Source organism: Aquila chrysaetos (genome assembly GCF_900496995.4).
Source record: "Aquila chrysaetos chrysaetos chromosome W unlocalized genomic scaffold, bAquChr1.4 W_unloc_7, whole genome shotgun sequence".
Lineage (NCBI taxonomy): Eukaryota > Metazoa > Chordata > Aves > Accipitriformes > Accipitridae > Aquila > Aquila chrysaetos.
The window spans coordinates 49,042-62,862 of record NW_024470327.1 but is presented as its reverse complement, the minus strand read 5'-3'; the positions used below and the strand labels follow the sequence as shown (position 1 = coordinate 62,862).

At 52.6% G+C, this 13,821-nt stretch overlaps 1 protein-coding gene across 4 annotated transcripts; it reads left to right on the top strand.

Moving 5' to 3' along the window:
* The first annotated feature begins 995 nt into the window (after positions 1-995).
* On the top strand, positions 996-13,821 carry LOC115337830. 4 transcript variants are annotated; one of them, XM_030006246.2, is made up of 11 exons: positions 996-1,496; positions 1,622-1,744; positions 2,128-2,250; positions 5,103-5,354; positions 7,843-7,914; positions 8,375-8,446; positions 8,649-8,720; positions 8,812-8,922; positions 10,811-10,879; positions 12,555-12,699; positions 13,682-13,821. In XM_030006246.2, the coding sequence occupies exons 4-11, from the start codon at positions 5,189-5,191 to the stop codon at positions 13,701-13,703; spliced, it is 729 nt and encodes a 242-aa protein (XP_029862106.1). In that variant the 5' UTR covers positions 996-1,496; positions 1,622-1,744; positions 2,128-2,250; positions 5,103-5,188; the 3' UTR covers positions 13,704-13,821. The 4 variants fall into 4 exon arrangements, with proteins under 4 accessions (XP_029862106.1, XP_029862105.1, XP_029862107.1 ...); XM_030006245.2 differs by lacking the exon at positions 1,622-1,744; XM_030006247.2 differs by lacking the exon at positions 1,622-1,744 and having other exon boundaries at positions 2,128-2,309.

Below are 13,821 nucleotides of genomic sequence, written 5' to 3'. Positions count from 1 at the left end.
ATTCCGGGTCGGGTTGTGATGAATGATGTTTGGTTTAGGCGTCCTGGGATTGCATCAGTTTTTACACCCAGTGCGGGGACTGCTCAAGCATGGAGGACATCGTTGGCTGTAACGATGACGCGGATGGGAGACTCTATTGGGATGACTACGCGGTGGTCAACTTCGAGTAGACGGAAGTGTCCTGGTGGAAGGTCTGTTGTTGGGATTATGTAGGAGTCGAATGTCAGATCTTTAAAGTCCGTGTACTCGTAGGTTCAGTACCATTGATGGCCGATGGCCTTTAGTGTGAGGTCCGGCTCGTTGATTTCATCTATTATGTACAGGATTTGTAAGGATGGGAGGGCAAGTATGATAAGGACGATGGCTGGTAGGATTGTTCAGATTAGTTCGATTTCTTGAGCGTCTACAGTGTTTGAGGATAGTTTTTCTATTAGTATAAGTGCTAGGAGGTATAGGACTAGGCTGCAGATGGCTAGTGCAAGTATTAGGGCGTGATCGTGGAATTCGACGAGTTCTTCTATGATGGGTGACGAGGCGTCTTGGAATCCAAATTGTGAGTGGTTGGCCATGGTGGGGTGTACAGGATTTTCACCTGTGATTTAATCTTGACAAGATTAGGTAATTGTTTTACTAACATCCCATGGGAAGAAAGAAGCATAGGTGGTTAGATGCGGCTGGCTTGAAACCAGTGTACGAGGGTTCGATTCCTTCCTTTCTTGTACTTGGACGAAGGCTGGTTCTTCGAAGGTGTGGTATGGAGGTGGGCAGCCGTGGATTCATTCAACGTTGGTTGTAGTTAAATCTGGTTGTGGGACTTTTCGTTTTGAGGCGAAGGCTTCTCAGATAATGAATATTAGCATAATTACGGCCGTTATTGAGATTAGTGAGCCGATAGAGGACATGGTGTTTCATAGGGTGTAGGCATCTGGGTAGTCTGAGTACCGTCGGGGTATTCCGATACAGAAAATGAGAAAATTCCCAACCAAAATAAAAAAAGGGAGCGAGACAGAGAAAGAAAAAGAAGAAAATAGTGATGGGTTAAAGGCAGAGAGGGAAGAATTAAAAAATGGGGGCAGGGAGCCAGACAGAGCGTGATGGGGAGAGACCAAAAATGGCAACTCTGGGCAACTGCCCCCGCTTCTTGAGCACTCCCCAGGAACTGCATCACCGGGAGCCTCAAGGAATGTGCTGCCTGCCAAAGCCCTGCCCTGGGCCCAGTCCTGTGCCCTAATATTGGTGACGAGCATTGCCTTCATAGTGGCCAGGACTGAGGGAAAAAAAGGACGGCTGGGGGGAAAAATATCACCCACTGGTTTTGGGGTTGTTCTTTTTTTTTTTTTGCTTTATGTTTTTGCTTTTAAAAAGAATACTATTTAAGCTCTAAATACAAACTGCAAGGAAAAAGGAACCAGGCGTACCAGTCTGGACACCTTTATTCAACAGCTGCACCGACCACCACTCGCTCCTGCTGTACATGCTCCACCGCCTGCCTGCAGGTGCAGGCAGCCGCCCTGTTTCTTGAGCGTTCCCCAGGCATGGCAGCACCAGGCAGCTCAAAAAACCACGCTGCCTGCAAAAACTTGAGCACAGCTGAATTCTGGTCAATTTTTCCTCTTTTTAGGCTGGGTTAAAGACTCACCCATTGAGAGAAGGCTCAGGACCATGGCGGGCCCCGTGGCACTGCTTTCTGGATCCCGTGGCAGCGATGGGCAAAGGAACAAATCCTGTCAAATCCTGGGCCTGGGTACATGTGTGGGTTTTCAGGGTCACCCCTGCCTGTTTTTTCCCAGCAAAGCTGCAGGCAGTGCCAGCCCCGTGCTGCAGCCCCGGGGCTGAGGCTCAAGGAGCCGGGCATTTCCGCAGGCGCTGCATCCTGCCGGGCCCCACTGCCGGCTGCTGGCTGCCCTGGGCTTCCCCCTGTTCTCTCCAGCTCTGCTTTCTGCCAGCGCTGGGGGCACCGCAGAACAGCCTGCCCGTTCCCCACAGCCCCACTGCCGTCCGCGTCTGCAGCTCATAGGTGGTGTCCACATGCCGCAGCTGATTTGGGGGGTGGCAGGTCTCTCTTGTGGCAGCCTGGGAATGGGGGCAAAGCAAACTGCATCCCTCCGTTTCGATCTTTGTCCCCAGGGAGACCCAGTGGAGAAGTACCATGCACTGGAGAGCGTCCTTCAGGGAGGTGACAGCTGATTGCAGAGCAACGCTGAGAGCTGCCTGACAGCAAAGGCGCCCGGTGGCCACAGAGAAGCCCAGGTGAGCTGGTTCTCTTGGAGGCCAGCAAAGCAGCCTTCTTCCGCCCCTGGTTTTGTGAGATACGGAGCAGTGCAGAGATGTTTCTCAGGCATCCAGGCCTCAGGAGGGTTTCCCAGTGCCCCTGTGAGAGATCGTGGTCCCAGGCAGCATCTCTCCCTAGAGCCGAGGTCGTATCTAGGCCCCCGGGGCTGGATACGGCTGCCCTGAGGGGTCTCACAGGGAGGACGGGGTCATCTGCCTGCTGGCTCTGACACAGAAATGATGAGCTGAAGCCCTGTGGCCACGGTTGGCCGGTTCAGCGTCTCCGAGTGCCTTTCTCCCATGGAGCGTTTAAGCCAGGCACTTTTTCAGAGTGTGATGGATGATGAGAAGATGGATGCTGGTGATGTCCTGGTGGCTCTGTCCCACTGCCACTTCAAAGTTGTGATGGCCGAGATCTGGGGACACCTGCAGGCTCTGGCAGAGATGTCCAGGGAGTTTGTGTTCCATTTTTTGATATCTTGGGGCTACAACGTGCTGGGGTTATGGTATGCTAGCGTTGCAGCGTGCTAGGGCTATGGGATGGCAGGATTACAGGATGCCAGAGTTCAGGTGAGTTAGGATTAAAGCATGTTACTGTTACGGACCGGCTGTGGGTTTGTTGGCCCTGGGTTCTTGGAGTTATGTTATTTTTGCCTTGTCTTGTGTCCTGGGTGGTCTTTTCGGGGTTTTTTTTGTGATTCCTTTTTTTATCTTGTTTGTCTTTTCAGGGTTTGGATAGGGGCCTTTGGTTTGTGTATGTTTCTTCTGGCTGTTTTTTTTACTGTTCTGGTGGTTTGTGTTGCGTTCTCTGTCTCCAAACCACCATTTGTGATCTGATACGCCTGACCAGGTCAGACAGTGTTACTTCTGGTGCAGTCTGACTCATTTCCAATGAATCAGAAAGTTGGTAGGTGGGTAGCTGCGGAAGACTTGGAGTCAATTGCGAACAACTACCAGATGGCTAACGGGCACCTATCCCACTTATCCCTACACAATTCTGTATTGCTATGGACTTCAGCAGCCATTGTCATGGACTCTGAGCCTGTACTGTAATGAAGTCAAAGCAGGTATTAAAAAAAAAAAAAAAAAAAAAAAAAAAAAAAAAAAGAGTGCTTTTCCAAAATGTTTACAAGATTGGAAACAACAGGTGGCTGTGGGCAGGTGGGAATAGAGAGAAATGGGCAGTGTGCACCTGGATTTAGGGTTTGTTCTGGGATTTGGGCAATGCTACCAGGCCTGAGGGTTATTTCGGGTTTGTGGGGTGCCGCTGGGTTGAAAGCTGTTGAAAGCAGCATCTGCTCCAGTGGAAGCAAACCCTGTCCCTGCAGCAGTGCCAGCAGTGCATGTCGTAAGGTGCTGCACACCAGTGTGGTCATGCTGCACTCTCTGGATGGTTGTTTCAGCAGCTCGGGTCCCTGGCTGGCCACCCTTGAGAAGAGCTGGGGTGCTACCCTCAGGTGTTCTTAACTTACCCGGTTTGAGGTGAAGTCGTGTCTCTCATGTTTAGAATACTTCAGGATAGTACAAACCGTGCTGTCTGCTCTGCCTTGGTAGTCAATGATGTGTTTCTGTTCATAGTTGAATTGCCTTATTCCTTCTTTTGAATCTGTGATGCAGATCACTCAGGGCCATTGATCGAGGCTGATTTTTGAATTGTGCCTGCTGTTTTGCTCGTCAGTGCTGCAGGAGGGAAGCCAGGCAGCGCTGCTCCACCACTGCTTGCAGGGGTAGCCATGGAGGAAAGAGGCTTTAGGAAATCCCTTCCCAAGTCCAGCTGAAGCTCAAGAGGTTTTCTGCCAGTGGAGTTGCTGCGGCACTTGCATCACTTGGCAAGGTCTCTAACTTTCCTTGGGATCACCTTAGTTTCTGCTCTGCAGGAGATTGCTGGCAAGCATTGAATTCGCACAGCCTGTGCTCCTGTTGGACCGTCTTGTTGCTTTTTGTCGCAAAGCAGTTTGTCAGAAAATGTCTGGTGAACGAGGCTTCTAGTGATAGTTCGCTCTCTGGATATTCAGGAACAGGAGAGGGATGTAAGTTCACGTTTTTTAAGCTGGATGGAGACAGCAGCTTGAATTTATTAAATGTTTTGGCACACGTCAGAGTAGCTCTGATAGCATCCTTTGCCTTGTAGCGATACTGGGTAAGGTCATGAATCTTTAGTCCCGTGCTAGGTTTTCACCTGCAAACACTTCCGTGTACTTCTTCCTGCATCTGCTTTTGCTGCTGTAAAACCAACAGCTGGTCTCTGGGTCTTTTGCTTTATAGTCAGTGATATTATTCTGTAGTTTAGTTCATCTGCATTTCTCTCTTTCTCTCTGTCCTGTGAAAATTAACTCTGTCGCAGCTGAACCCAGGACACTCTCTCACTCCCTCTATTTTGGATAGCTGAATAATCTAGCAACCTGTTAAGCAGAAGATTAACCAGGCGCATATTCCTGTACTAAAGAATGCAATGTAGGAGCGACAGGCAGAAGCGTCTCAATAGGACACATGTAAAAATGCAATGTCATTGACAGTTTCGGCCGTGTTTGGCAGTGGTGGTTGCTGTAGCCCTCTGCTAGCTCCGTGCTTCTAGCTCAAACTCGGTGCAAAGGTTGCCTGTGAGTTTCTTGCTTGGTTCTGCCTGTGCCTTTGGTTGGCGTGGGGTCAATGTTGTTGGCTGGTGTGTGGCTTCATGCCTTACCTGGTAGGCTGATTTGTCTGCTTTGGGAAGATTTTGAGCTGTTGAACAGGTGGGACTGAGAGCAGGGCAGGCATCTGGCTTTGGGCTCTTGTGTGATTTCGTTAGTGCAAGGACACTGACTACTTTTTGGCTTATCCCTGTTGTTCAGTCCAGGTACATCAGCCTCCAAGAAAAGGAGAAGTCTGAAGGCAGCATCCTCCCCAGCAAGTTTTGTTCTAGGCGTCAGTCTGCCTTATGTCCACTGTGGAACTGGCGCCTGTGAAGAATGATGACGAGAGGTGCTGGGACTGCTTTCTCGAGGAAGAGCTACAGGCTGAGCCTTGGGCCAGAGAAGTCCAAGCTCACAGGGATGGGCCTGACAGGCTACGTAGAAGACAGACCACTGTGGATCTGGATCGGGGTGAGAGCCCATTGCCTTTACTTGAGATCCACTGTCTTGCCGTTGCCGATATGAGGTGTGGTGGGGTTGAAACTGAGTAAATCCCTGAACTGAGATCTGGGGGGGCCATTCCCGTAGTACCAAGGACTCCCCCAGAAGCTCATGTCACAGTGCCCTTTCTTCAGCACACAGCTCGGCCTCGTGAGACTAGAGAACGTCCTGTTGCCTGTCTTTGTCCCGTCCGATTCAGGGACTTCCCCCTTCCAGGTCAGGCGGCTCCTCAAGTTCTCAGATTAATCCTTTCCTGGGAACTTTTGATACTTGCTAGGCAGTCTGTTTTCTCTTGAACTGACTGATCCAGCAGAATTGTGCTTATGAAACCACAAATCTGGGATTTGAGGGCTTGTTGCACTCAGAAATAAAGCAGGCTGCATCAGTGTGACACTAGGGATTGTTTTGCACAATGAAAGCTCAGGTGAGGCCATACATCCTTAAGGGCAGCTGTGGTTTAGACTCGATGAGCTACATCTGCAACCCTTCCTACCTCAGCGTGTTCTCGGGTGTGGTTAAGAGATGTAGGTACATAAAATGTTCCAGGTATGAACAGAGGACATCAAGACTTGCAGTAGTGATAAGATTTATTATTTTTTTTTAAATGGAATTGGATTCCCACCTCCAGCTTTTGAAGTCACTCTATCTGGCAGTTGTACAGCAGGATTCCTGATGGTGCAGTTCCACCTGTGGGAGACAAGTTATAGCCTCCCGTTTGCTATTGAAGAGCAGTTTCAAACTGGAAATAGCCCCTGTTGCAGAGATGGACCCCATAATGCTGGACTCTAGAGTTGTTAGCGAAGACAGTAAGATGAATGACTTCTCGAAGCTGTGTTTTCCACCGTCTTATCTGTACCCTTGAACATCATTTCCCCGTAGTTACCAATTCCTTGCTCGTACGTGAAATTAATGCTTGAGTTTACCTCCTGACTTGCTAAGCTTATTTTGCTTGTTTTTTACCAAAAGATTGTGAAGATCAATTCACAGTCTTTCAGCAGCTGCTGAACTATTATCTGCATCACGTCTTTACCAATGCTGGTGGGTACCAACCTGCAGCTGCTTACAGCAGTTGGGCTTCTTCTCACTGACTAGATGGCAAGTGATGCTGTGTCAGTCCCCAGATAGGCAACACTGTGGGAGAGGAAAGATCTTTTAGTCCTCCTCCTGTTCTTCCTCTTCCTCCTCCTCCTCCCCCGCTAAATCTAGTGTAAAGCTCTCCATACAAGTCTGGCCAGCCCGTAGCCTCAGTAGCATTTACATGTAGGAAATAATATGGATTTCTTTTTTTCCCCTCCCCTCAGCCCAGAGGATCCCACAAAATTGTCCTCAGACTCCGAGGCAGAGAGAAATCCACAGAAGAGCAGTGGCCGAACAGCAAGCACAGAAGCAGCTGTAGCCAAAAGTGCCTGAGGATGGCAGGGAGCGTGCTGATGTGCAGACAGCTAGGATGCTGAAGTGGTCTTAATTTCATCTAAATCCAAAAACTCAACGCATGGTGGGGAGGGGCAGTGCCCCAGGGCCGTGGCCGCGGTGGGAAGGCCGGACTGTGAGGTCATAGAGCCCCGCTGTGCCACGCCGTGATGTGCAGTGCTGTGCCACGGGCACCGCTGCAGCAGTGCCAGCAGCAGCGGCGGCGGCAGCAGCAGCAGCGGCAGCAGCAGCAGCGGCGGCATGGTGCAGGCGTGGGGGGCCATGACCCCCGCCTGCCTCCTTATACTCTTTGTGGTGTCCCTGCAAGCCTGGGATGTCGGGGCTGCTCCGTGGCAAGCGCGGGGATTAGGTAGGCGGGCAGGCGAGGGCCAGCACCCAGCCCTGGCAGCGTGGCGCAGCACCCACCACACCTCGGGGTGACAGCGGGGCTGGGGTCGTGGTGTGGCAGGGCTGTGAGAGCAGCGGGGCCGGGCTGGGCCGGGTGAGCCGTGGCCAGCTCCACGGGCAGCGGGAGGCAGATGTCCCGCGGGGAGGTGCAGGGGGCTGCAGCCGCTGCGGAGGCATTTTCCAGGTGAACGATGGGGCCGAGAGCGGCACCGCGGGGTGAGGAACCATCCCTAGAGCCAGCCCTGTGCTGCCCTGCCCCAGGGCAGCCTTCCCCTGGCCTGCATGTCGGGGCCAGAGCAGCACCGCAGGGGCCAGGCGATAGCCTGCAGGGGCACTTCTTCCCCGGGCTGGTCACAGCTGTGCCCAGGGCCGTGGCTCTGCCGCTCCCCGGCTGGATCCTGGCTTTCAGCCTCGGGGACGTCCGTCCTTGGGAGGTGTCTGCTCAGGAAAACAGGAGCATTCCTGCTCCTGCCCCGCAGTGCTCTCCTCGGGTGAACCCAGGTCCCCCAGGCCCTCTGCAGCTTTGGAAATCTCCACCCATGTCTGGGTCCCACGTCATTACCTGACCCCCCTCCAGTGACTGCAGGTCACTGAGAAAGAAGTAGGTCACAGCCTCTGATGGAAACGTGCTTGATTACAGCCGTGCCTGTAGCCAGTGGCCACCCGACTGCTCAGCCGGATCTTGTCCGGGAGCCTCAAGGCAACCCCACAGGTATGTCACTTGAAGGAGCGGGCATTTAGGTTTTAATATTCGTTCATATGAAATTTAATATTTTCTTGGCCGATGCTTAGACATGCAGAAGAGCAGAGAGGGAATGGGTCAGGCGCAGTGACGTGGCCTGGGGCGCTCTGCCTTGCCAAACATTCTTTCCCAGCCTCTCCGACCCTGCGCTGCTTCCAGTGCCTGCTGCAAAGCCAGCGGGCTTGTTGGGGTTGAGTTTAGAGCTGGTGTGAGCTCCAGGGAGTCCTTTCTGCCGGCAGCGCTGTGCATGGTTTGTTTTAAACTGGCATGGTCCAGGCACCCGGTAACGGTCTGCACAGTGCTCCTGAGTGGCAGGGAGAGACGAGTGCCATGGAGCAATCCTGTGTTTGAACTGCATTTGTTGCCGTTCACATCTGAAGAAGTCTATTGAAATATTTCATGGGAGCTTGTCTGTTCTGTTTGTTTACAGGCGTGGCTGGACGCAATGGATATCCAGCTTCCCAGCCAGGTTCCAGGGCTGACGTGCAGGGAGATCGCACGGGTACGTCATGGCTTTTTAGTTCCTTTGAGAGCTGCCAGCTCAAAGCCCAAATGTGAGCAAGATGTCTCTTGCAGGTGTGAGAATATAGGCCTGCATCGTGTGTGCCGTGTTGTTCTGTGATCCCCTTATATGTTCTGCTACTCAGTGTGCCAGTGTGTATCACAATGTATGACGGGAACTTCTCGTGGGTGTTTGGTTGCAGACGTGGGTACAGGGAGGGCTTTTCCAGCTTCTCGGCTGGGTCCTGCGCTGGAGCTCACCTGGCATCCCAGGGGTGAGTAGTCAGTCCTGACTGACTTCACAGACTAAGCCCTCGTTTTCAGTATGTTGTTCTTGAGAAATTTAACTTCATACTTTCTGTTAAGGTCCTCAAAGAGCAAAGTATAAAGCTAAAGCTGAAATAGGGAAATCTTCCCAGCAGTCACCAGAAGTCCTAAAGGAAATCCTGGAGGAATTCCAGGAGGAAGCAGCACGTGGTGGGTATAACCAGAAGACTGGGGAAGCTGAGGTTTCAGATGCATGTATGGACAAGCCGTAGCCTACGCAGCAGGAAGGGATCGATCAGAGCCTTACTGCTCTGACACTCAGATTTCACGCCTTGCAGGTGCTGGTGAGCTGTAAAGATGGTGCAGAGTCTCTGCTGCCAGTTGTGGTTCAGCTGAGCCCCAGGGACAGCTGCTGCCCCAGTTACAGCATTACTGGCCAGAGCTGTTCTGGGCAGACGTTGGTATCCAGCTGGCAGGAGCTGGCGGTGCTCACACCTCGAGTGTGTGAGGGACTTGGCTGAGGAGCTGATTCCTGATAAGCCATGAGAGGGCCAGCACCCTGCCAGTCGCTGGCGGGGAGAGTGCCCTTGGCCGGTGGACAGGATGCGCTGGGAGCTTGGGGTCACTGAGACCGGCAGACTTTGCCTGGGCTGCAGGCATCCCCTGGCCAGGATGGGAGCACCCCGGCTTCACAGCCTGGTCTAACCCCATTGTTCTCCTCGATGTCTGAGGACTCTCGGTGACACCTCGGGGTCAGGGACGGGTGAAAGCTGGACACCCAGCTGAAGGCCAGACACCTAACTTGAAGGCAGCTAAAATGAAGGGCTGTGAATTCAGTGTCGGGTGGTTTGGCTGTCTGTTTCTAGTTGTGTTTTAGATAACTTGGTTGTGGTTTTTCTCTTGTTTTGGGGGACTGTGGGCCCTTCACTGCCACTTGTGAAAGTGCCCAGAATATGGTTGCAAGAGCTTGCGGTTCAGTCCCCCATGCGTGTCTGTTACCCTTACCATGTGGTAGAGTTGGTATGATGGGAAGTGCTTCTCAGAAGGACTCTTTCCCCAGCTGAACTGCTAACAGCATCTTCCTGTCTTCTCTGAAGGAAGTAATTTACCATCATCTTGCAGTTTGCCAAAAATGCACTGAGTGGAATGTGAACAAGATCACATGCAATCCCCTGCACTCTCAGCAGGTCAGGATTTGCTGTCTATTGGTAAACTGGAAAGTGTCTAGCGCTTAAATTTTTCTCCATGAATGACACGTTTTTTGGACTAGTGACGAGGTGCACCCTGAAATGCCCAGGCTTTGTTTGTAAGCGTTATTAATGTATTTTGAGCAGTATTGCCTCCTGAAGATACCACGTTCCTGATGAGGAACGGTTACTTCTAATTAAACCGAGCCACTTTCTTTCTAAAGAGATGGACCGTGAGACTGTGGAGAAGGAGGCGTTTCAGGAAGGAGATAGTCACACAGTGCCAGTCTCTGACGAAAAACCAGGGGCAATTCAATCAGCGGGCGTGCCAGGTAATTGCTGTCCTTCAGTCATCCAGTGTCTTGAATCAAAATCACTGTGCGTCTGCAGCCTCTTCCCCTGGTGCCCGCTACTGCACGTCTTGTCAGCAGCCAAACTATTTATTAGTACAGAGTGAGTGTTCTGAAAGAAGCCAGGAAGGGCTTTCTGAGGATGACTGTCATCTCTGGGGTGTGGAGGTTACTGCCATCGGTGTGCCAGAGAGACGCTCACCCGTAACCCTCTGTGGATGCAGTGAGATGCTCACCTCCCACCGCACCCTGTTCACAGGAATTTCAGAACTTTGCCGTTTTGGGAGTGAGGCCATCTGAACCACCCTCAGCAGGCGATGGGAAATGCGACTCTTAATCAAACGTGCCTCCTGCAATACCCGCATCCCAGAGCTTGCCCTGAGTCCCCCTAAGCACAACAGAGGGGGATCCCTCCTGTGAGCTGAGGTCCAAAGGGATTCACTGACGGATTGGGCATGGGCTTACGGATTGGGCATGGGCTTAGAGGGAAGCTGTGCCACCCTCCTGCTTCTTCTGTGCCTGAGCCATGCTGAGGCTTTACCTTTCTCTGATTCTTGGCAGTGGCAGTGCTGTCCAGCCCTGGAGAAGCCCACCACGCCAGGAGATATGATTTTTTTCCAAAGAGTGCAGGTAATTAGCAGTCTTGCAGGGGGCCATAAGGGGAAGACAAGTCCTGAAACCTGGGGGCATGCAAGCAGTGCCCACGCTGGAGCAAACGTTGTTTGGACTAGTGACTAGGTGCACCCCGAAATGCCCAGGCTTTGTTTCTAAGCGTTATTAATGTATTTTGAGCAGTATTGCCTCCTGAAGATACCACGTTCCTGATGAGGAACGGTTACTTCTAATTAAACCGAGCCACTTTCTTTCTAAAGAGATGGACCGTGAGACTGTGGAGAAGGAGGCGTTTCAGGAAGGAGATAGTCACACAGTGCCAGTCTCTGACGAAAAACCAGGGGCAATTCAATCAGCGGGCGTGCCAGGTAATTGCTGTCCTTCAGTCATCCAGTGTCTTGAATCAAAATCACTGTGCGTCTGCAGCCTCTTCCCCTGGTGCCCGCTACTGCACGTCTTGTCAGCAGCCAAACTATTTATTAGTACAGAGTGAGTGTTCTGAAAGAAGCCAGGAAGGGCTTTCTGAGGATGACTGTCATCTCTGGGGTGTGGAGGTTACTGCCATCGGTGTGCCAGAGAGACGCTCACCCGTAACCCTCTGTGGATGCAGTGAGATGCTCACCTCCCACCGCACCCTGTTCACAGGAATTTCAGAACTTTGCCGTTTTGGGAGTGAGGCCATCTGAACCACCCTCAGCAGGCGATGGGAAATGCGACTCTTAATCAAACGTGCCTCCTGCAATACCCGCATCCCAGAGCTTGCCCTGAGTCCCCCTAAGCACAACAGAGGGGGATCCCTCCTGTGAGCTGAGGTCCAAAGGGATTCACTGACGGATTGGGCATGGGCTTAGAGGGAAGCTGTGCCACCCTCCTGCATCTTCTGTGCCTGAGCCATGCTGAGGCTTTACCTTTCTCTGATTCTTGGCAGTGGCAGTGCTGTCCAGCCCTGGAGAAGCCCACCACGCCAGGAGATATGATTTTTTTCTAAAGAGTGCAGGTAATTAGCAGTCTTGCAGGGGGCCATAAGGGGGAGACAAGTCCTGAAACCTGGGGGCATGCAAGCAGTGCCCATGCTGGAGAAAAGGCAAAGCAGGAGAGCAAGGTTCAGGTGTCTCCCGAGAGGGCCTGACTCCATCCCCTCGGGGTGTGGGTGCTGGGCTGGGGAGAGAGCTGGGGGTGGCACTCCCTGATGCAGGGACGGTTTTTGTCTGTGTTGCTCAAAGGAACGATTGGTCAAACAGCTGCGCTCCCCCACACGCTCTCCATCTGGCCTCATGAGTTCTGTTCAGTGGGACAACTTGTCCCAAAGGGTCAGAGAGAGCCTCCAGGCAGCACCACTAGCAAGCCTTGGAGAGCGAAGGTGGGTGAGCGCAAAAGAAATTGTGTGCAAATGTGAAGGGTGGCCGAGAAGGGGGAGCAAACCCGTGACACTGGGAAAACTGGATTACAGCTGTACCAGAGTGTAAGCAAAGCTCTGAGGAGAAAGGGAGGCTCCAGAGTGCATTGATTTGCAACGGCTTTGCGAGTTTCCTTTGCTTCTACTGAAACCAAGGAGACGTTGCAGCCCCAGCATGTTTGCTGGTGCAGAGATGCTAACAAAGTGAGAAAGAACATTTCCTGGCAATGTCAGACCTCCTGTGAGATTACCAGTAGTGTGCAGGACACACTAACCTGCACAGAATTGTTCCTCCAGGTGTGGATGGCAAGAGAAACACAAATGCTATGGCTCCTCAAGATTTCCGGTACTACTGCATAGAAGGCGCCGTGGCGGTCTTGGGCTCCGTGCTGTTTGGGATGATACTGTGTTGTGTGATCCGTCTGTGGAGGAAGAGACAACGGTGAGTTGTTGGGAGTTTTTTTTGCCAAACTTCTGTATTAGATGGCTGCTGTTAGCCATGAAACATTTAGAGGTAGGGTATTCTGGAGCGCCGAGCCAGTTACCGGCCAAACTCTACTGACATTTCTGCTGTAAGATGTTTTAACTGGCCTCTCAATTCATGGGCACTCTTCTCTGAAACCCCTTCCTCCTGTGGCAAGTGTTAGTTAAAAGTGACCCTGCCTCGACAAGAGCAGACCCAGCAACAGACGGAGGCAGACATGGCCATAAAAAGTGACAATTGCAATCGTGACATCTGCCTGCCAGTGAACCTACCAGCAGAAATCACCCTGTTAGGTGATGCCGTAAATCCCAGAGGTTCACCTTGGCCAGGGTGTCCCAGCAGCTCAGACCGCGGTGAGGAACCTTCCCAGCTCTCGGCCTTGCTTTGGAGGAAGAGAGTCAGTCTGTCCCATCTGCACCTGAGCACTGCCAGCGTGCAGCACAGTGTTCTCAGCACAGGCAGGGTTTTTTTCTGTGCAGGGGTACGTATCTCTTTGGATACGTATTGTGAAAGGAGGATGGAGGGCACCTCACTGAGCAGAGAGCCGAGGCTGTGCCCTTGTCTGGTCAGGGACAGGCAGGGGAGCCGAGTGCTGGTCTCTGCCAGGCACGCTGAGAAAGGCGAACAGGAGGCTCTCCTGGCCCTGCAGTGCTGTGCCCAGCTTTGGTCCCCTCGGTCTGTCGCGGGCTGGTCTCCTTCCCGGCACGTGCAGAGCAGGCAGGTCAGGATGGTCAGGGCCGAGAGGAGTCGAGCCATGGGCAGGCGAGCAGAGCCCCAGGCGAGGGGTGCGGGGTGCCCCGTTTTCTGCACGGAGCTCTCCATGCCCACCGCTCCCACGTGCAGCTGGGTGCCCGCACCCCACGGGTGTGCTGCCCCACGCCCTCACACCCGCCCAGCCCCATGGCCGCGGTGGGGCCTCAGCAGCCTCCTCTCTCCGCAGGCGCCGATCCGGAGCTTCGTGAGCCCGTGCAGGAGGCAGAAATAAACGGACGCCTGTGAAGTTGAAAGCAGACGACAGACGACCCTTTATTGCTAAAACACACACATATTTATAATCACATATTCTGCAAAGTCACTGTA

Excerpts from the sequence above, each read along its gene's own strand:
- LOC115337830 (XM_030006245.2), top strand. The coding sequence starts at position 5,189 with ATGTCCACTGTGGAACTGGCGCCTGTGAAGAATGATGACGAGAGGTGC. Across the intron at positions 7,915-8,374 it reads GCCTCAAGGCAACCCCACAG|GCGTGGCTGGACGCAATGGA; the intron begins GTATGTCACTTG and ends GTTTGTTTACAG. Across the intron at positions 12,700-13,681 it reads CTGTGGAGGAAGAGACAACG|GCGCCGATCCGGAGCTTCGT; the intron begins GTGAGTTGTTGG and ends CTCTCTCCGCAG.